At 46.7% G+C, this 22,491-nt stretch overlaps 2 protein-coding genes across 3 annotated transcripts in view; both read right to left on the bottom strand.

Moving 5' to 3' along the window:
- Window positions 1-22,491, bottom strand: part of dpr8 (defective proboscis extension response 8) — a 64,537-nt gene that overhangs the window by 13,873 nt on the left and 28,173 nt on the right. For both annotated transcript variants that reach the window (XM_033382946.1, XM_033382947.1), the window contains exons 3-4: window positions 16,304-16,473; window positions 1,838-2,048 (exon numbers count right to left, since the gene is read on the bottom strand). In XM_033382946.1, the coding sequence (XP_033238837.1) occupies window positions 1,838-2,048; window positions 16,304-16,473 (381 nt within the window). The remainder of the gene's footprint in view (window positions 1-1,837; window positions 2,049-16,303; window positions 16,474-22,491) is intronic.
- Window positions 19,030-19,775, bottom strand: LOC117184593 (uncharacterized). The gene is made up of 2 exons (XM_033382948.1): window positions 19,256-19,775; window positions 19,030-19,222 (listed from the first exon to the last, which is right to left on the bottom strand). The coding sequence occupies exon 1, from the start codon at window positions 19,652-19,654 to the stop codon at window positions 19,283-19,285; it is 372 nt and encodes a 123-aa protein (XP_033238839.1). The 5' UTR covers window positions 19,655-19,775; the 3' UTR covers window positions 19,030-19,222; window positions 19,256-19,282.

Genomic DNA, 22,491 nt, shown 5'->3' with positions numbered 1-22,491 from the left:
GCAGGGAATGCCGCGGAAAAGTCAGACAGAAAGAAGGCAAATATCTCTCTCTTTCCAGGAGAAACGTTGGAGGCCGAGACAGGGCTGGTTATTTGCAAGATCAACTTTACGAGGTGAATTCCCATAGATACAGCTACAGATAATATAGGTACAATAGCCCTAAAAATATCCAAAGAAAACTCTCCAATTGATGGCCCTGAGAGTGCGAGAGAGAGGGGGCTGTCATCCATCCATCCATTTCCCTGTCCGCATATTTATTAGATACTCGTATCGTGTCACTATTATTAGTCCCTTTTCCTTCCCTTAGTCCCTTGACTTTCAGCATATCGTCGGATGTCCTTCAACGAAAACCAATAACCCAGCGATTTCTCAACAGAAAACCACCACCAGGGATGGAGGGGGGGGGGGGGCTTCCATCGATATCCTGCCATCGCTTCAAATGGAAATAGCTAACCATCGTCGCCATTTGACAAATGCTAGTAACTGACGCATCCTTGGCCTTACTTTCGTCACGAATGCCACACACTTTATTTGCTGGCATTTGGCATATAACAAGGACACGCTTTGGGTGTGCGCGGCGCTTCCTGTAACCGCAAATGTGTGTTGTGCGTGATTTCCATGCCCACAGCCACGGCCACGCCCTAACCACACCCCCCCCCCCCCCCCCTCGATCCTGCCACCGATCCCTGGGCCCACACCTAGCCCTCTTTCTATATCTTTATCCTTGTGCAAAAGTGTTGAAAGTGGAATTATGTGTGTGTTTGTGTTGACATTATAATAATGGTTTTGGTTTATGTTTATAGTCTGCCGAATCCACACACACACACACCCCTTGGTCCTGGCAAGCAGTGTCCCTTGTGCGAGGGACTCCCTGCAAGTCCTCGCACCTCCCAGCTGGGGGCTGGGGGCTGCTCTCCGTGTCCTAGGGCGTCTCTCTTTCAGGCGTGTCTCCTCTCTCTGCTTTGATTACTATTCAAATATTGTGACAGTGTGAAAAATAAACAAATTTGCATTATTTATTCTCTCACATTTGTTTGTGTTTTCTCGTTGGGGGCTAGTGAGAGGGAAAGTGGATGGAAAACCCAAAAAAAAACAGAAATTAATAAAACAAATTATGTCTTTGGGGGGGAAAAATGAAAGAGATTTCAAAATGAAGACAAATTAACAGAAGGCAACACATTGAAAGGAATTTCCACTGCAGATACTAGATACTTTTGTTGTGGTCATCAAAACTTCAGCTTTTTGGCATCCATAACTACGAGTATCCGTGAGATACTCGCAAGCAGCACCAGCTGATGCTCTCTGTGGCGGTGTCATTAGTTTTGTGGCTTTTTTTCTCGGGGGGGAAATGCCCGGCCCGGAGTCTCTCTCCAGCATAAGTTGTGATTTATGGGCCGTGGCAGGGGGCGGCGCTACCTACGTTGCGCATCGGTGTGTCGGCTGGGCCAAGGAGTCGGCCATAAAGTGCAAATGGTGCCCAGGGGAATCATCAAAAGCGGCAAAAACGCTGCCATAAAATGGCGACGGCGACGGCGACACGAAACATGTGCGGCGACACACAGGGCGAAAGAGAAGAGACCGGAAATGGATACCCCCATCAAGTGGTCAACATTTGGTGTTGCCAACGAAGCTTCGAATGGACAGCAATGTGGATGCTGTTGCTGCCAGATTGGATATCAGTGTAAACATCAAAGTAGTTGGCAAATCACTCACACGTAGCACCCCCCCTTGGAGGAGGGCCAAAGGAAAGGAGAGGGACAGAGCCAGTGTTGGGTAATGGCGCCACTCTTGAGATCACACTGCGCGAAATCATGGAGCGATTATTTCGATTACTCACCCACAATATTCAGATAGACAGCATGTCCGATGGGTGGCGTTGTCGAGATCTGGCACTCGTAGATGCCCGAGTCCTTGCGCTGGGCATAGCGTATACGCAGGGACCAGTCCTCGGCGTGCGGCGAGTGCTGGGCCTCGAAACGCTGATCCGACGTGTACGTATAGCGGCCGACAGTCAGCAGATGGATGTCCCGATGTCGCACCCAGGAGACCTGCAAACAGAGGGTAAGAGCGCACTTAGTGACTGTGTCGGAGGGTCCTCGGCTGGTGTCCTGCTGACTTTTAATTGCGCGCTTAGGCCGTGTGTCCGTCTCTTAATTGCTGCACAGACAGGACAAACAATTTAAATGCCAAATTGAAATCGAATGTGCGTCCAAAGGCCGCACTTTATCCTCCTTTGTGCCCACATTGAGGACATGCAAAGACCCCTGCCCCAGGTTCCAGGTCCCTGCCCCTCTGCTCTTTGAGCTTTACGGCCTGTGGTCCCCGTGGTCCGAGGAGCTCGTGAGCCTCTTAAATGGTGGCCATAATTGCGCGAGCGCCCCCCAAAGCCCTGGCTAGAAGAGGCCCAAAAAATCGCTGGATTTTGCCGGTTACATGGTGGATTTTTTCGCAACAAAGGTGACGCTTTTTTTCGGTTACCAAAGGATGGCCAAAGCCCGCCAAGAGTGGGCCATCGATTTGCCCAATCATTCGAGTCTCAGCCTCGATGTCGATTGTCAATTTTCTGTGATAATTGGTGGCTGGAGGTCCTGTAATTATCACGCAGCGGAAACTTTATATGCTCGGCGATTTTTTGGGGGGGACAATTAGATAATTACGACAACATTATTAGCAAATTAATTTTGATTTTATGCGGCGGAGTGCCAAAAACCCAGAGAGAGAGAGACAGCATACATGTGTACATAAATGGATATATATATATATGTATATATAAATCCATGTATATGGCAGATATTCCAATTGCAAATTGCGCATTTTTGCAGTCCTTCCTGCTGCTGTTTGTCGCTGGCATTCGGCCAAATCATTTGGCAAAGGAAATCCCCCCCCCCAGGATCTATGTGTGTGCCAGTTGCAGAAGGACGTGCCAGAGACACAAAATAATTCGGGGGGATCCGCGGCTAATGAACATTGGATTGCAGCTATGGGTAGTCCTCAAAAAAAAAAAGATGAACTTCAGCAGGGATTCAGCACTTTCGCGGGTGCCCCCAATGCTGTGGTTGTTCGTCCAAATATTCGGGATATTTACCTTTGTATTTCGAGCGTGGCCATTCGCCCCGAGCCCTGCTGAATGGCAAAATGCCAGTCAACGGGTGGAACGCGGAATGGAACACGGCAGAAATGAAAATCGCATTACAGGGGCAAAAACACAAAAAGCTAGAGAGATGGGGCAAGGGGCCACCGATAAAGTCACCGCTTGGACTCTTCCTCGTCCTGCCGATAAGGGATCCGTGGGCGGCATGTGTCCCCCAAAGTCGCGGTGACAAGTGCATAAAACGAGGCTTCATCGCGGCCATAGGCCAAGGACATGAGGCATTCGCTAAGGCTTAAATATCATATTTGGCGGGGCATGGAAGTCCCTTCCATTCCCTTTAACTATGGGAAATCCCACGGTTTCGAGTCTGTTTTTGCCGTCTCTTGTTTTTCTTTGCTCTGGCGACAGTTTTTTTTTGGGGGCATGTGGCATGTGGCATGGGGCCTGGCTTATGTTATGGAGCGAGGTGTGGCGGTTCCTGCAGCTTAAAGTTTGCGCTGCGTGAAACTTTTTAGTTGCTTGATATTCCACGGACGGCCCGGGTGGCACGATGCTCGTGTGGCAGGGAGGGAGGCAGGGGCAAATTATGTGATGTCCTTGCTGTTGAATATGTATGGGATGTACCTCCCTCTCCCCCACTCCCCCTCCCCCTCTCTGTCTCGCTTTATAATTTTCCTTTTACTTTCCTTTCGAGTCTTTAGACAAGAACCGAGATGTTTGTGCGCCCCCGAAGAAGTTGTTTGCTCAGTTTATTGTTGCCATTGTTACCATGCCACATGCCACATGCCACTGCCACACAGCTGCAGCTGCACGTGAGTGGTTGCTGATTGGGGAGCTGCCATTCGACTGGTCCTCCCCCCGCTGAGAGAATCGCATCGCATGAAGTGCCAATCAGTGTCCTATGACCTCCCCTTGGAGGATTTGGCTTGGAGTTCGAGCAAACACCTTTATGGCTGACAAGCGCGAATTTTCTTTGAGCGAGAGAGAGAGACTTGCACAAGTCCCAACTGAGTGCAAGGGAAAGACAAAAGAGCAGCTTCAAGGATGGTCTATCGATGTCGTCTCCCGCCATAAAAAGACTTGGTTTTCGGTCCCACAAATCCAGCAACAAAACACACGGTCCTTTACGTAAGAAAGGGATAGGCAAGGGATAGGCCTTTCTTAGGCCATAGCCTGGCTTTATCCCAGACCTGTCTTAGTTTTTCCTTTATTTATATTATTTTTTGGGAATTTTTCGACCTTTGAACTTTGCTCTTATCCCATAAAATGTACCCCATATATAGTCTTTTTTTTATCAAAAAATCTCTTTAATTTATATCCTGTTTGTGTGCGCCTCCCCCCCCCACGCCCCTAACCGTTTGGCTTCCACTAATGACATTTTCGGGGGCTTTTGAGCCAAGAAATTCTCGAAATAAACAGGACTGCAAAATGCATATAATAATAATAATCACATTAAATTAGAAAATTCTGCACTCATAATTTTTGCTCATTTCTGGCGCAGCCGCCCACTTCCGGGCACGCCTGTTTTGGCATGGAAAAACGGGGGGGGGAGCCAGCGATGCCAGTGGATGCCAAAAAAGCCGGCGGGGCCAAAGGATGTTTGGATTTTCGAGCGCGAATATCGAAATATAATTGCAGAGTGAAACAGAGAGAGGGAGGGCAGGGGGAGAGTAAGAGAGGGAGAGAGGCAGAGACTTGTCTCCCCAATTTGTGTGCAACGGAAATCATCTTTTGGAGCATCGTAAATTGCATTGCATTTGAAATTTTTGCGAATAAGAAGTTCAAAATGAAATCAAAATGCAATCAAATTTATGCACAACAATACCCCCCCTACCCCCCCCTACCCCCTCTACGACGCTTTGGATTTTCATTGATTTCAAAACGGCATCAAGCACTCGGGGCGAAAACCCTCATTCGAGGCTGACATTCCTTAGCCCCCAAAAAGCAAATCATTGCTCATTACAGTCGAGAGTTCTAACGAGGCAACATCGTATAGACCGGAAAAATTCAGTACCCAAATCGAGTACATTTTGTAAAAAAAAGGTAAAAAAAAAAAAAAAAAAAAAAAATAAAAATAAAAAAAAAAAAATGCATGGTACCTTTGGATTACTAATCAAAATTCCGTATTCATTTCTTGTGTATGGACTCTGTCGCAGTGCCGAGTACATAGAGATATTTCAAGATGATGCCGCCGCCGTGGAACAATCCCCCGCCCGTGCCCGCTTCCGATTCGGACTCTGAGATGGGCTTTGACTATGAGAACGAGATGTGGTCGAAGGAGCTGCAGGAGGAGGAGGACGAGCCAACGAAGGAGGAGCAAGAGGAATGGGAGGACGAGTTTCATCTGCCCAAGAACTACTTTAAAAAAATGTAATGGCACGACACAACAAACAACAACAAACAAACAACAAAGACAACAAACAACAAACAAAAAAAAAACAAACAAAAACAAACAAACCACAAACCGCCTTGAGATTCGTAGAAAAATTGCATAAAATCGAATAAAACCGATCGTGCCCCTGAAATGCTTTTCTTTCGCCCTGCGATGGGTCTAGGGTGAGGGGAGGAGGGCCCCCACTCCCCCCTAAGAGAGAGCTGGTCTCTCATTTAAGCTCAAAAGTCAACCAATTGTTAGTTTTAATGGGAATTTATTGGGTAAATATTTGACAAAAGACGAGCACAGGACTTGTGCCTTGTGTCGAACATTTGTCGTCGTCCTTTCGCTTGATTTAAGATTAAAAGTTTTGCTGTCCATCCCCCACCCCCCACCACCCACTCTCCACCCCCTCATTGGCTTTGCTTTTAATTTATTTTGAATGTTTTTCTTTTCTTTTTGGCTTTTTGGGAAAAGTTTTCCACTATATGCGATATTTTATGGGGCGTCTGATGGTTCGTATGATTTATGCCCCAAGGGACAGAATATCATCCGACATCAGCATGACAAAGCTTTTGTTATGCATCTTTTAATTTGGTCAATAAATGTCCTTCCCTTCCCTTTCCTTCCCTTCCCGGAGGAGGGGGCAGAAACTTTGCGGCAGGACTTTGATTAGCCCGAAAGGATGTGGGACACAGGGCAGAGGGCGCAGGGCGCAGGGCACATGGCCGTTAGGGCCAATTTGCTTGAACACGTTCGCTCATTAGTTGCCCCCCTCTCAGCCACCCCCTTTCAGCCCCCCTTCCAACACCCCTTTAAAGTCTTGCCATGGCGGCCTGAAAGATTGGCCTTGTCAAACAATGTCCTCGGGGCGACCACTGCTCGGCGCCGAGTCCTTCGCCTGGGAATAGAGTCCTGCAACGGGGAATTATCTCTGGCATTAGATTCCGCTAATAATCCTTAATCAAAGAGCTAGCGCTTCTCTCTGCGGGATTTTAAGCCCCATTTTCTTGGTAACTCCAAAGGCAGGACTTCAATGGTTGCCATTCGATTGCCAATACCTTACGGAATTTTACAATATTTCACAAATATTGAATCCTATTTGTATATTTTGGTTATATTTTGATGTTTTTTCCATGGCATTTGACTAGTTTATCCCATTCGTAAGTACTTTGATGACATTTGTTCTGCAATTATAGTGTTCTATAACTATAGGGTGGGTCAGTGGGTCTACTTTTCAAACACTGGTCGTGAAATATTCTCATTCTCTTAGTGATTATCTGTAAATATTTGGAATATGTTAGAATATTGCCTTTGAGAGTCTTATATAGCCTCTAGAAATATTTTGGGGTTATTTTTCCTTACATTTCTAGAAATTTATCATTTCTGAAAACACCATAATCCTCGGAAAAGAGTTCTATAAACGATTCTCAACCGAATTTTAGCCGTTCCTTAACCGTTCCTTGACCGTTTATTCACCATTTCTCAATCGTTGCTCAATCTTTCCCTTACCGTTCCTTCCTCCACCGTTTCTTAACCGTTCCTTTTTCGACCGTTTCTTAACCGTTCCTTTCTCAACCGTTTCTTAAGCATTTCTTAACCGTTTCTTAACCGATTCTCTGCCATTTATCAACCGTTTCTCAATCTTTCCCTTACGGTTCCTTTCTCAACCGTTTCTGGACCGTTTCTTGATCGTTTCTTCACAGTTTCTCAACCGTTTCTTAATCGTTCCTTAACCATTCTTTCTCAATTGTTTCTCTACCGTTTCTCGACCATTCCTTACCCGTTTCTCAAACGTCCCTTAATCGTTTCTCAACCGTTTATCAATCGTTTCTTAACCGTTTCTTTCTCTACCGTTTCTCAGCCGTTTCTGATACTTTCTCAATCGTCTCTCAATCTTTCCCTTACCGTTCCTTTCTCTACCGTTTCTTAACCATTTATCGAACGTTTCTCAACCGTTTCTTACCCGTTTCTTAGCCGTTTCTCGACCGTTTCTAAACCGTTCCATATCCGTTTATCAACCGTTTCTCAATCTTTCCTTTACCGTTCCTTTCACAACCGTTTCTTGACCGTTTCTTTACAGTTTCTCAACCGTTTCTTAATTGTTCCTTAACCGTTCTTCCTCAACCGTTTCTTAACCATTCCTCGACCGTTTCTTAACCGTTTCTCTGTCGTTTCTCAATCGTTTCAATCGACCATTCCTTAACCGTTTCTTTACCGTTCCTTAACCGTTTCGTACCCGTTTCAAATAACCACTTAACTTGTACAAAACGTTCAAGAGCCATTAGAGAGCGCGACAAAAGCAGTTTCCTCCCTCACTCTCCCTCACTCGCTTTCCATCGAAATTATCTGCTCAAATAACTTGCGAGGGGGTGGAGCGGAGGGAGTGGCCTCCACTTGTTTCCCTAAACAAAGGCCACGCCTTTCACTGCGCCCACTCCCCCATCCCCCCCTTGCCCCGCAGGCATTTTCTTCAGCCTGTTGTTCAATTATTTTACAATCAACTTTCGGGATAAAGAAAGCAAAAAAAAAACATCAATAGGTATCGTCCTTGTGCCCCCTTGTCCCTCCCTTTGGGACTTTTGAGAATCCCTATTGTTGCCTCCCTCCCCCCCCCCTCCCCTGCGCTGCAACCAGGGGGTGGGGGGGTTTCTTTTTGTCTGCACAACGATGCTGATTATATCGAGAGGAGGCACAGGTCCTGTCTCCTGGCTGGGTGGCAGCGGAGGTCCTCTCCCCAGGTGGTTGGGTGGTGCGTCGCCTTCAGCTGGGCGGGGCGGGCTCTCGCTTTGGCATTTGTTCCACTTATTCCACTTGAACGCTTCGTTAAGAGCAAACTTTCGCCTCTAATGTTTTTGCCGAGACTCTCCGCAGGACTCGTCGCTGGATGCCAGGAGGTACAGTGCACTGCTTAACATGGTACCATCTCGCCTCCACCGCCTCCTGTGGGTATTGGGTGCCGGCTCCTGGCCTCCTGTCTATGTCCTGTCCACTGGTATGTTGTTCTTGAAAACTTGTGCCCTGGCAATTGTCGGTTGTCGTCGACAAGGACACAGACACGGACACAGACACAGACACGGACACAGACACGAACACGTTCCACGTGAAGCCTATCAAGTGTAAGCACAGGACGCACAGGACGAGGTCCTGGCACTCTATCGGAATGACAACGAGCCGGAGACCACTCTGCGACCTTGCCTCATGTCGTGGGTGTTGGTGGGTGGGGGACTGGTGGGCGACTGGAGGGGGAGGCGTACGTGTTTCGCTTAAGTCAAAGTCGGGCCCCCCCTCCCCCCTTATATTAGCCAAGATCTCAGTGGGTAGTGGATTTGCCAGGACAAAAGTTTACACAAACAAAAAGAAGACTAAAAGAGAGAGAAAGAGAGAAAGAAAGAAAGCAAATGTCTTTGGGCGACAAACGGAAATCACCTGCAAGGAGTCGCCAGTCGCCACCTGATCCCAGCTCTACCCCACCCACCCCCCACTCCCACTCCCTCTCTCCCCCTCCCTCCCCCTCCCTCCCCCTCTCTGGTGGGGGTGTGGCAAATGCAACAAATGCCCCCAACGCTGTGCTCAACTTTTATGACAGTTTTCATTTGCTCCTCCCCCCCCTGCCCAACCACCCTCTTTCATTGTTGTTCTTCAGAGGGGTGGAGAGAGAGGGGGGGGGAGTGGGCTTGGGGTTGTGGCTTGTTTTTTGGACGGTTTTTAGTTTCCAGGCAGGCAGCAATTTATGTTTATACAATTTTTGTTCGTTGTGTAAATGCTTTATGACAACATGGCCTTTGAGGCCGAAGGAGCCGCAGGAGGAGCTCCTGAAGCTCTGCTTTCCGTCTCTCTCCCCCTCTCCCTCTCTCTTTCTCTCTTTCTCTGTGATGTACAAATGTCGCTGACAGAATTGTCGTGTAATTTATGATTTATGACAGTTGTTGACCCCCACCCCAGACCCCTCCATGCCATGCCACGTGTCGCTTGCATTTGCCGACATTTCACTCTCTTTTCGCAGGATATACGTGAGGATCTAGGGCCTAGGCCTGTGGCCTGTCCTTTGTCCCCTTGTGGCGAGTGTCCACTGTACTGGCCTCGGTCTTTAAGTTGATTATTGCCTTCGGTGGCTGGGAATTTTGTTTTTGTTTGCCTTTCGGCTCGTTGCCTCTGCCCCTCCGCCCCTCTGCCCCTCTGCCGCTCTGGCGTTGTCACTAATGAAGCAGAAGGAAAACTCCTCAAGTGTAAGTAAATTAGAAAAGGGTTTTCCTCTAAGCCACAAAAACTAGTCACATGAGGGGGCGGTGGGCGGTGGAGGACCTCCTGGTCCCTTGTTTGTTTGGGGCAAAAATCTTTGGCCCTTCCCTTTATATCCTGTAGATTTTTTTGGCAGCGAGTATGCTAATCAAAAAACAAAGAAAATACACTCTTTTCGCTCTGTCTCTGGGGGCAAATGTCCAATAAATATGCAAAGAGCCAGCGGCAGGAGGCGGGAGGCAGGAGGCAGGAGGCAGGAGGTGGGAGGCAGGAGGCAGGAGGCAGGAGGCAGGAGGCGGGAGGCAGGAGGCAGGAGGCGGGGGGCAGGAGGCGGGAGGCAGGAGGCGGGAGGCGGGAGGCAGGAGGCAGGAGGCAGGAGGCAGGAGGCGGGAGGCGGGAGGCAGGAGGCAGGAGGCAGGAGGCAGGAGGCAGGAGGCAGGAGGCGGGAGGCAGGAGGCGGGAGGCAGGAGGCAGGAGGCAGGAGGCGGGAGGCAGGCTCTAGTCCTGCCATATGGCATCGTATCGCACTGCATATCCCGTATAATATTTGTATTTTGTATTTGCTTTAAATCACTCGTTTGCGGCAGCGTTTTTTGCATTTTGAATTATTTATTTCCATGGCAGATGGAAAAATTTGTCTGTCGAGGAGCCTCGGTGAGCGATTGGAAGTCGCATGAATTTTTCATAAAAGAAAAGAGTTTCCCCCACCACTCCCCCCCCCCCCTTTCGCCACAAACAAATGTGGAATTAGCATAAGAAGGCCATCAAATGGAGGTCCTACTGCTGTAATTTATGGCCCTCTGAACGCTAATGACACTCGCAGGACACGCCAGGACACGCTCCATCGACAGATTTTCATAAGTCCAAGATCCTAAAAGGGGAGTGGCAATGGTAATCGAGTCCTGCAGGTGGTTCTTATCGGTCGTCGTCGTCCTTCTTCAATTGCCGCTGGCGTTGGAAATTTTTTAAGCGAAATTGAATGAAATTGCCGCTTGGCAAGGGGGGGGGGGGCAAAAATGAAATAATAATAAGCAGGGCATCCTTTTTGGGCCTCACATCCACGTGTCCCTCGCTCTCTCTGGGAGCCCAGCACGTAACGCAATTTCGCTGTTTTTGTGGGACACCCTCTGCCAGTGCCACCGTTGTGGCATGTGGCATGTGGCATGGGGCATGTGCCGTATGGTGGGGGGGGGTATGATGGTTTCTCCGGGCCACTTGGGGCCGCAGAACTATCGGAGTGCCAGGGATGCCATATTTTTTTTTGATTACAGGGTAACCCCCAGTGCCATACAGCCTTTTCCTACTCTTATTTTAATATATATATACTATTTTTTTTTAAGGAAATTGTTGCCCTTTGACCTGGCACATTAGCGGCACAGGCAGGGCCGGGCAGGGTTGTCTCAGCGCAAGCGGTAGGGTTGCCAGGCATGCTCGGGTATGGCGAAGCGGGGGGGGGAGGTTGGCAATCACCGAGAGCACGTAAATCAAAAAGCATTGACGAAGATAAACGATGAAGCAGAACAGTACAGAGGGTGGGTGGCAACTCTGCTGCATATGTCACCTGGCAGCACTGGCACGCACACACACACACACACAACACAGACTTCCTTTCTGTAATTGCCACAAAGAGAGAGAGAGAGAGAGAGCGAGAGAGAGAGAGCAATTTATTTTCCAATATTATTATCATTCTTATTATTATTTGTGATTCTTGTTGCAGGACACAAGTGGGGGCCCAAAGGGGGGTCCTAGGGAGGCCAAGGGGTAAGCACATTTGAGATCATTAGCCCCAGTTTCCTTTTGCCTTTTGTCGATGACTGTACTCGAAGGAGGGACAGGCGAGCGGCGAGGCACGGCGGATAATGTTTACGTTTTTCTGTGTAAACTCCTGCGTCCCGTATCCGAGGGATGTGTTGCCCTGCCAGCTAAGTCATCGTTCGACACACAACAGCAACAACAAAAATTGACAGCTGACACAAAGGCAGACAATTGTGGAGTCCCCCCTAGCCCCCCTCCTGGGGGATGGGTGGATGGGGGGCCTGCCTTCAGCTTCAGTTTCATTCTCGTTTTGTGTCAACGCCGCCTCCTGCGAGTCCTGTGAAGCGCATAGCGAAAAATATTAAACATTTTCTTTGATTGATTTGCTTTTTTTTCAGACAGCAGGAGCCAGGCCATGCCCCAACGCCCCCCCCACACACACACAGGCACACACAGGCACACATTTTTTTGCATATTTTTTTCTTCCTTTTTTCTAATATTTATTTTTTGATTTCTGATTGCCAAGGAGATATTTTTGGGGTTGGGGTTGGGTGGGGGTGGGGGTGGGGGGGCCAAGGATATATATCGGAAATGGCTTGGGCGTGGCACTTGCCGCATGCGGGGCGTGGCAATTGATTTGTACAATATAAAGTGGTGCCACTCGCTCCCCCGCTGCTTTTTTCCTTTTTTTTTTTGGGGGGGGGGCTAAAGTGGGGCTTTAATGAGTGGCAGACGACACTCTTCTTGGGTGGCAGGCAGCGGCAAGGCGTGGCCGAATATCGCAACGGATTTAATTTAATTTTCACCAAGAAACTGAGCAAAATCGCTCTGCCAAAGAGAGGGGGGGGGACAACGAGTGGGCAACCCACAAAAGGCGACGAAATGAAAAGCCCCACAAAATGAAAAACGCAACGAAATCCATCGAAATCGCCGTTACACACACCTGAAGGGGTGGGGGGGTGAAAGGGGCGGGGAGGGGGGTGTGGTTTTGGCCATTGACAAAACAAAAAGCCAAAAGATTGAACGGCAGACAGCAGGGCTTGAAAAAAAAAGGCGAGTGAAATGGACGAGATGGCCCCATAACAGAAACGAGTGCCAGCGTAACGGAGCAAAAAAAAAAACCAGCGAGAAGCGAGAACGAAGACAGACAAGGGGCATACCCTGCGAATGAAATGGACGAGATGGTCCCACAACAGAAACGAGTGCCAGCGACGAGAAGCGAGTGCGAAGAAGGCCGGCAACGGGCGAGTAGGGCAATAATCATCATTATTTATGAGTCTTGAATGTGTCAATCTCTAGAGGGTCATCCTCCCTCCACAAATAACCCCTTTCCACTGTTTCCAGTCCAGGGTAGAACGCGAAAAAGACTGCCTCACACGCTAAATTGCCTTTTCAATTGCTGCTGGGGAGTGCGGGCGGCAGAGGCTGGAGAGATTGGGATTGCAGGTCCGTGCACCTGGCTGGGGCCTTCTGGCTCTCTGACAATTTACTTGTAAAACCAACCGCAACAATTTCAATTGCAACAGCGGCAGGAGGAGGTGACCTCTAGCCCCCTCCGAGCGGCCTTCTGTGTGGCTCTGCGGTCATTGCCTCTGGCCTCTGGACATTCGAGAATTCAATTCGTAAATGCAAATCGATGTGCACTTTCTCTGCTCTCACAATTACACACTAATGAACTGACATGCATATGTGTGTGCCATCCATCCATCCATCCATTCATCCCTTGATCCTTTCATTCGTCTTGCTTCATTCGCATTCTGCGGCCTTGGACTTGCGGTCATTGTCGCCAGCCGAGAACACCACAAATGACATGTCCCGTTGTGAGCATCTAAGCGATGACACTAGCCAATGTCCTGGCTCTGTCCGGCCATCGCCATTTCAGTAGCTGTCGAGGCTGCCACTTTTCTGAGGCTCCTGCAACTGTGACTCTTGAAAGAGGCGCATGAATAAGTGTCCGCACATTTCCTTGCTGCACGATTTTTTCAGCGCTGAATCGAAACCGATAACAAAGCGGAACATCAAATATTTATCGTTTGGGAACCAAAAACATATCGAAATTTTTTTTATATTTTTGTATAAGAAAAAACTATGTTTAATCGAAATTATTACTTAATTTTCAAAAACTAATCGATAACTTATCGACACAATAAAATCAAAAATCAAATAAATAGCCTGTTATTAATTTTTGGTGAAAATCGATAACTTATCGAAGCTGTAATTCCTTTACGATGTAGTATCAATGGGATATCGAGACTCCTAGCTAGTATTTGTTTTAACACCGATAACTTATCGAAAGTTTTACCTATTTTCATGAACCAATCGATAAATTATCGACACAATAATCAATTGATTGACAAAAATGAATCATATCGATGAAAAACAATAACATTTCAAAGCTGTGGTTCGATTATGATTTTCTCCGATGTACGATAACTTATCGAAAGTTGTACATATTTTCATGAACTAATCGATAACTTATCGACTAATTAATTTATGGACTAAAATCGATCAAAAAAAGAATCTGTACTTGATTTTTAATGAAAATCGATCATTTATCGAATCTTTGATTCGTTTTCGATGCAAAATCTATAGCATTTCAAACCTCCCTGCTAGTATTAGTTAAAAAATCGATAACTTATCTAATAGATTATTGATTTTCTTTAACTAATCGATAATTTATCGACACAATAATTAATTGATTGACAAAAATCGATCATATCGATGAAAAACGATAACTTATCGAAGCTGTAGCTAGTTTTCGATTTAAAATCGTTAGCATATCGAAAATCCCAGGTTTAATTTGACTAAAAACCAATGATTTATCGGAACTGGGATTAAATATTCACTTACGAATCGATTATCTACCGAAACAATAGTTAAATCGATGAAAATCTATGAATATCGATAACTTATCGGTATAGCAGCACCCAAACCAATGATTCATCGGAAATATGATTTAATTTTCACTTACAAATCGATTATCTACCGAAACGATAGTTAAATCGATGCAAATCTATGATAATCGAAAACTTATTGATATAGCATCACCCAGCAGAGCAAACATCGTTTGGGTGCCACTTATTAAAGAGAACAATTACCAAGTGTTGTAAAGTGAGTAAATTGCATGGAAAATGACTGGCTGGCTGCACGCCGAAAATCCTCTCGTTGGCACTCATGTACCCCCCCATGTACGGCCGTAACTCATGGAACATGGAACTTGCAACATCTCTGAGTAATTAGACAGCTGCAGGAGGAGGGGGCCAGAGGGGGGTGGGGGCAGACAGGCAAGAGACAGGCTAGCTCTGGGACTCTTGGGAGCCGTGATTAATTATCCGAACTTTTAGCAGCAGCTCATCAGCAGGCAGCATCGATGACCGGCTAAAGGACATCGAGGAGACCATCGGGCAGGACACCACATCCCCCCCGCCCCCCCACACTTATCACGTAACCAAAACTCCTGTCCATAGAGCAGGTAATATACGGCCCAAAGACATGATGCCCCAAAAGACGTGATGCTGGAGATTCTTGCTTTGATTTCTGGTACGGGGGGGGGGGGGGGGGTGGCCTCTTCGATAAAGTGGCTCCAAAAGTTCCAGTGGCACGTTCATGACTCTGCCACTGAGGATATTTATCTATTTATTGATCAAAATGGAAGACAATTATCTGCGAAAAAAAAAAGAAAAACATAAGAATACATTTTTGGGGCAGAAGAACCTCCCCAGAGAATGCAGGCTTCCCCCCCCCCCCCCCCCTGCATGCATCAAAGTTCGGGGCAGGGGGCGGGGCCGCCTTCATGGCACATTTAATTGGCGTTTGTTGGCGTGAGACTCGGTAATTAGACGGACGCGCGTCCATAACTTGACAGCCCCCAGGACCCCCTTCTGAGGGGTGGGGGAGCGAGCTTCGACTCATTCATTCATTCATTCATTCATGCAGTTTGTCAAACTGAAATTAAAACGGGAAGCGAGAGGCCGAAACTTTTTTGTGGAATTTTGGGCGGAGGCATGGAGCATGGGGCATGGGGCATGGGGCATGGGGCATGGGGCATGGGGCATGTTGCCTAGGGCTAAGGCTAGGACAACAGGCAGGACGGCAGGACGGCACTCACCTAATAAGCCGGCAAAGCGTAAAAATTTTGAAAGTTTTATGGCCGCGCGCGCGACACTTGAGAAAAACTTGGTCTAAAAAGTGAAGAGCGGGGAGGGGGCGAGGGGCGGGCCGTCACTCATACGGAGATGGATGGTGGGGCGAGGAGCGAGGGGTGAGGGCCCCGCCTTTGTGTTTTCTTATTGTTTTCCCCGAGAGAGGGGTAGAGGGGTGGAGGGGTTGAGGGGTAGAGGGGGAGAGCGTTGAAAGTTCAGAGTTTAATTTGCTAATTGTTTAACAGCTGCAACAACAACAACTGCAACAGCAACAGCAACTGCATCTCCAGCTGCATTTTCATAATGAAAAGCGGGCAGTGCCAGACGGGGAGGGGCGGCAGGAGGGGCGGCAGGGGGCCCAGTGGGGCAGTCGGGACGGCAGGAGGAGCTTACAACTTTTCAGTCGAACTCCCGGAGGGGCAAAGCTAAAATCCAAACCAAAAACGACAGAGCGACAGCAGCCGTCAGCACTAGAGATGGGGCTGCTGCTGCTGCTGCATGCCGCATGTTGCACTCACCGCCCTGTCAAGCGTAACGCCTTTTGACAAGTTTCCCTGCCTGCACTGCGAAAACTTTTACTTTTACTTTTATTTTCGGCCAAAGTACTTAAAAATTATTATACACAAAACTTGAGAGACCGGACACACAGCCCCTGCCACTGCCACTGGCTCACCCACACCCTGGAGGACCCGTACTTACCGTTCGATTGCCCAAGTTCTTGACACGGCAGGTCATCTTAACGGTCTTGCCCACGAGTCCTGTGATATTGCTGATCGCGCTGGGGTCAAAGGTGGGTCCGCCGGTGCCTGGCGTGGGCAAATCCTGCAAGAAGTCTGTAAAGAAGCGCTTCGAAGCGCTGTCCGTGGAGCCTGCAAGGAAAAAACTACGCTTTAAAAGTGGTTCTATGGGGCTCCAAAGATGAAAGTGAAAAGTTTTTAGGAATAAATATATTACATTTTTATTCTGCTTCATAGAGATGCTTCTTTGAGATCGATTTAGTGGGATTTCCACTCTTTGGCTTTGAATAACTTTCCAGAGTAGCCAATGAATGCCACAGATTTACAGACCCGATTCTTATAGGCCCGATACCAAGGACTCTAGGTCTCAGTTTGGGTTAGGTATCGGGTAAGAATGCCACTGTTACTACAGATTTACAGAGGATTTAAACCCGATTGAAAGCTCTTATAACCCCTCTTGGCCAATGCGGCAACCCTATCTTATATTAATAAACCACGAATAATCCTCCTCTAGGAAAATACCAAAGACACGGCCACGGAAAAAGTCTTTAGATCGACGCTCGATCATTCCAAATGGCGCATCAGGGAAATAAGCTCGTGTGCGGAGCAGTAAAACATCTAAAAGTATGTCTATTTCACTCTCACACAAGGAGTGTGGGTGAGAGTTCTCTCTACGTCTCTGCCGGGACGGGAAATAAGCTCGTGTGAGGAGCAGTAAAACATCTAAAAGTATGTCTATTTCACTCTCACACAAGGAGTGTGGGTGGGAGTTCTCTCTACGTCTCTGCCCACGGCCCGAGGCCCACTGCCCGCTGCCTACTCGGCTTCGGCTGGTCAGCTCGAACCGAAGCCGCGCAGTCGGCAGAGCTGCTGGCAGAGCGCCGAAAGCAAAGCTGAAGAGAGAATTGGATTGCCGACGGCAAAGCGCGGCCGCCGAACGAAAATTGAGTGGAATTCTTTTGATGACACTCTTCCACACCATACAAATAATTTTAATGTGTTTTAATGCAAAGAAAATCATAGTCTCTGCCTTTCTTTTAATTCGAATTCATAATCAATTCATAAGTCCATTTACGACCTACTTTTGACTTTATGAAATTATCGAAAAAAGTTCCTTTAAAACCGATTAAATGCCGGATCGATGCGTAATGACGTTCCACTGACATTTTTGATGGGAAAATTGCTGCCCCACTTGCTACACCTCTCAATTGGTGGTGCGTGTGTGCGTGTGTGTGTGTGTGGCAGGAAAATGAGTTGAAAATTGTTCTTTTGTTCCCATTTTGTTCCGCCTTTGTTTTCGTGTGTGGCTTCTCGGGGGCATGTTCATTCATGTTGCTGCTGTCTGGGGTCTCAAGTAATAATTTTAAAATTAGTACAGACCGGTGGGGCAGCATACATACATGGGTTGTGTGCGGGGCGGGGGGGAGGGACTATGGAAAAATGCACTTAACAAATGCCTGGTGGATGGAGAGAGTGGCTTTCGGATGTACATATGTAGAATGCGGGTAGGTGGCTGGGGTTAGGGGGGGGGGAGGCGCCGCCATTTGTTGACAGCGTCATGTGGCGTTAATTGCCACTTTACAACGAGTGGCAATTTGGAGCCGATCGACCCACACACCCACACACAGTCTCTGCCACATGAAAGGAGCCTCCGTTCCCTCAATAAATATGTGGCACAGCTGTTGCTCCCACACCCACACCCACACCACACAACCACTGCAATGCCCCGACCATGGGCGCTTGTGTGTGGCATGCAGCGTAGAGAAAAGAAAAACACGAAAGAGAGCAGAAGAGCAAACAAGAGCGAAAGGCGAAAATTACTTAATGAAAATTGCCCCGAAAGGCAATTAATTAAATGATAAACGCCCCCCCATATTATATGCCCCAGATTGCTGCTTGTTTTTCTGTAAGCTGTTTATGCAACATTCGGGGGCGGCAGCAGGACTTTCAAGAAACAATGACTGGCCAAAGGACGCTGTAAGACTCAAAGACGTGGACGAGGACGACGACTGCCCTGCCTGGGGCTGCCAGATAAAATGCTGCCACTTTTGGGCGGAAACAAAACCAAAACCAGAGCCTTTCGCCACCCAACCAAATAAATCTATACAAACACTTTTCTGGCCATTGCAGGAGAATGAGAGTCCCATTTACTGTTTACTCGCCCACTCCACCAAGCACACGAGCAAGCGCAAGATACCCCGTGAACTGTGACAGCGGAGGCGGTATTGTCTTTGCTCATTCCGTATTGATATCAGCGCTATGAGAGAGGCACAAGTTGAGCATACCCAAAGTGTCAATAGGTAAGCTCATTTTTTCGATCGCTCAAGTTTTTGCACTCCCGCGCCCAGGCAAAACCACAACGCGAGCATCGACAAAGGAACAGCAACAAATAGACATATGTACATACATATTTATCAGCCGACAGATCAGCAACGACACAAACATCACTTCGGTTCGTCTCTTCGGCTTTCGGTCCGAGAGGCAAAAACAATTTCGCTTGCACGCTCTCGCATGCGCTTTTGCTTAGAACAACAGCAAACTTTGTTCTTCTCTCTCTTGTTAAGCAAGGCGTCATAGCAGCGGACCACCTTGCATGGGAGAGAACGAGAGGCGACGAACGGGCAATGTTTCTGTTGGGACTCTCCCACTCCCACCGTTAGTGCGAGGCGACTGAGTGAAAACGATCGATTGCATTGCAATTATTTGGCTATTTTCCCACACTTTGAATTTAATTACAAACTTCAATCTAAAATGCATTTCCCCCTTCGGCTAGTGTCGCGTGTAGTGTACGTTTAAACAATACAAATTATAGTATTTTCTTTGAGTTGTTAATACTGTTACATTCCCCCCTTTAAATGTGCTTGTGTATGTGCTGCTGCTGGTGCTGCTGCTGCTGCTGCTGCTGCTGCTGTGGCTGCTGCTGCTGCTGTTGTGGCTGCAGCTAAATGTTGTTGTGCGATTCCTGCTCTAAGCGGTCTTTGATAAAGCGACCCATCTCGGTGAGGCGCTCAACACTCTCCAAGTCCTTTTCAAGCTTCTGCTGAGTCGCTGTCATTTTCTTGAGCTCGAGCCCATTGCGGTTGAGCGTGAGCCACAGCTGACGACACTCGTTCTGGAACTGTTCCTTCTCGTCTACTTCTTTGTTCTCCTCCTCGCTCTGGTCGTCTGGCTCGCTCTGGTTTTCTGCCTCGCTCTGGTTGTCTGGCTCGCTCTGGGTGTCGGGCTCGCTCTGGTTCTCCTCCTCCGAGAGGCTCGACTCATCGTCTGACTTCGCCAGGCCGCAAACGTCGCAAATACTTGGTCGCTCGTCCATTTTGTCAGCACAGTAAAGAAATATCCGCTAACTCCTATTTCCCAAATTTTCCTATATTTTCTAATACAGACGGTTTTCACAACAGACGTTTACCAAATGGCACTAAACTTTCGGGTTGCTTTCTCTATTTCTGTCTCGGAAAGTGTGAAAATATGGGGAAAAAAAAGAGGTGACACGAAGGGGCACGAGAGATTAGTTCCTTGCTTTCAGCTGTCAAACTCACATGTGTGAGAGAGAGAGAGCGAGCGAGAGAGAAATGAAAAACAAACAAAGAAACGGGCAAAAGGCGAAAAGAAATGAAAATGTCCGCGCCGAAAATGGAGGACGACATTTTGCAAAAGTGTTAAGTGCCGCCATTTGGTGGCTGCCCCTTCCGTTTGTGCCACCTGGCACCGTTGTTGCCCCCCCCCCCCACCCCCCACCACACCCTGGAGGACACTCTGCTGCGCCTCTGCCCCACGATTACAATGACGATTATGCTTATGAGAAAGTGGGGGATTACGGAGGCGCGGAAAGCCAATTAAAGGCATAAGCCGTGTGGCAGTCCTTTCGGTGGGGTGAGGGTGAGGGGGGCGGGGGGAATGCACTCTCCTCTGATCCCTGAGCGGTTGCCCTTCGACTGCTTGTCGTCGGTTGATTTATGGCCGCCATTCACATGCACGCGTCTCCCTGTGACACACCCCGCCGCACCCCTCCCCCCCCCCCCCACGAGCACTCAGCAGCATCCCCCCCCCCTGTACCTTTAGTGCCCTTACTCCGCCATGTTTTCGCTTTTGGGTTTACAACTTTCGCCAGGAACGAATTATGCAATGCAAACACACACACACACACACACACACACACAAGGATACTGTTATGAGCCACACATATGACACGCCCCCCTCCGCCACCGCCGCCCCCCGCTGGCTATTTGCTCAGCATTTTATGCACTCGATGCGACGTCTCCTGTCTCCTCTTTCACTTTTCAGAGACCTGCCTGCTCTCCATCGTAATTGAAGTTCATAATTTTTTTATTAAACACACATATCGCCGAGTACCCCACATGTCCTTTGTCTTGTGTGCATTTTTATGCTGGGTTTCTTTTTTTTATATGCCACCCACATCCTTGTGCTTCCCCGCAGCGTGCGTGATAATGTTTTTCGGAGCATGCCACACACACACACACACACACACATGCCAGGAGGCAGCCAGAGCAGAGCCATCGTTAAGTTGTCAATTGCCAGGATAACAGGATAACAGGCTAACAGGCGGCATTGAGCAGGAGACGACCCCACTTTTAAGGAGAAGAACTTGATTTAGAAGCCTGTTTTCTTGCGAAGAATGAGTCCTTAAAGTCCTTAAAGTCCTTAGAACGTTGAATACGACAACCAATTTTTTAGCTTGAAGGGAAATGAGCAATCATCTAAAATATCCACCCTTCAATGGGGCACTGTCATACGAGGAGAGACGATCTTTGTGGGGCATCTATATGGTGGAGAAAGGAGAAGTCGGAGAGCCTTAATTCAACAAGGAAATGGTCTCTGCGAGAAAGCCCTGGAGAGGTTTACGGCAGTAGAATAAAAGGTTTTCAGGTCAGGTTCTGGTCTTCGAATATGGTTTAATTCTCGAAATTTTCTGTTCTGTTAACATCTGTTAACAGCCCTAAATTTTTCCAGTTGATAAAAAAATAAATAATAATACAATTTATAAGGTTAAATAATACAAAAAACAAAAAAATAATAATAAATAAATATAAAAAATAAAAAAAATTAATAAATAAATTAAATAATTAATAAAAATTTATAATATATCATTTAAAAGCATCTCTTAAAAGCCCCTAATTAAATATTGATAATTTCCTATAAGTTTTCATCTGTTAACAGCTAAATATTTTTCCATTTAATAATAAATAAATAATAACAATAATAAATAAATTAATTAACAAAAAATAAATTAAATAAATAATAAATCATTTGAATGCATCTCTTAAAACCCTTAATTAAATATTGATAATTTCCTATAAGTTTTCAGCTGTTAACAGCCCTATATTTTTCCACTTAATAATAATTAAATAATAACAATAATCAATAAATAAATGAAAAAAAATAAATTAAAATAAATGAAATAAATAATAAATCATTTAAAGACATCCCTTAAAAATGCTTAATTAAATATTGATAATTTCTTAAAAAATGTCATCTTTTAACAGCCCAATATTTTTCCATTTAATAATAATTAAATAATAAAAAATAAATAAATAAAAATAAATTAAATAAATAATAAATCATTTAATCACATCTCTTAACAATTCGTAATTAAATTTTGATAATTTCTCAGAAGTTTTCATCTCTTAACATCCCCATATCTTACCATTTAATAAAAAAATAAATAATAATAAAATTTAGAAGGTTGCAAATCATTTCAAAACCCTTAATAGGCCTCTGTCAACCATTTTTCATTAAAAATATATTCAACAATGACTTATCGATAGCCGAACGATACCAAAAATCGACAAAAGCCCCCCCCCCCCCCTCGCCGCGAAAAAAAACCCGATTTTTTTTCAGCGAAAATAAATGATAATAATGGACTGGCAGGCAGTACAGTAATTCCCTTCTTGGCATGCCGAAACGGAACACGCAGCAATTACGTTTCTTTTTTTTGATCAGATTTATGTATATAAAAATTAATAAAATATGATTGCTTTATGTCCCCAAAAGAAAAACCGAATGGGGTAACGGTGAGGCTTTCCGCTTTCCGCTTTGCCGATACGGGGAATAACAACAACGTGCGTGAAATACGAATAAATATATGTATATTTTTTTTTCATATCGAAAATCCAGTGAGAATATTCCGCGAAG

Source organism: Drosophila pseudoobscura, chromosome X (assembly GCF_009870125.1).
Source record: "Drosophila pseudoobscura strain MV-25-SWS-2005 chromosome X, UCI_Dpse_MV25, whole genome shotgun sequence".
Taxonomy (NCBI): domain Eukaryota; kingdom Metazoa; phylum Arthropoda; class Insecta; order Diptera; family Drosophilidae; genus Drosophila; species Drosophila pseudoobscura.
This window is presented reverse-complemented; position numbering and strand designations above follow the sequence as displayed.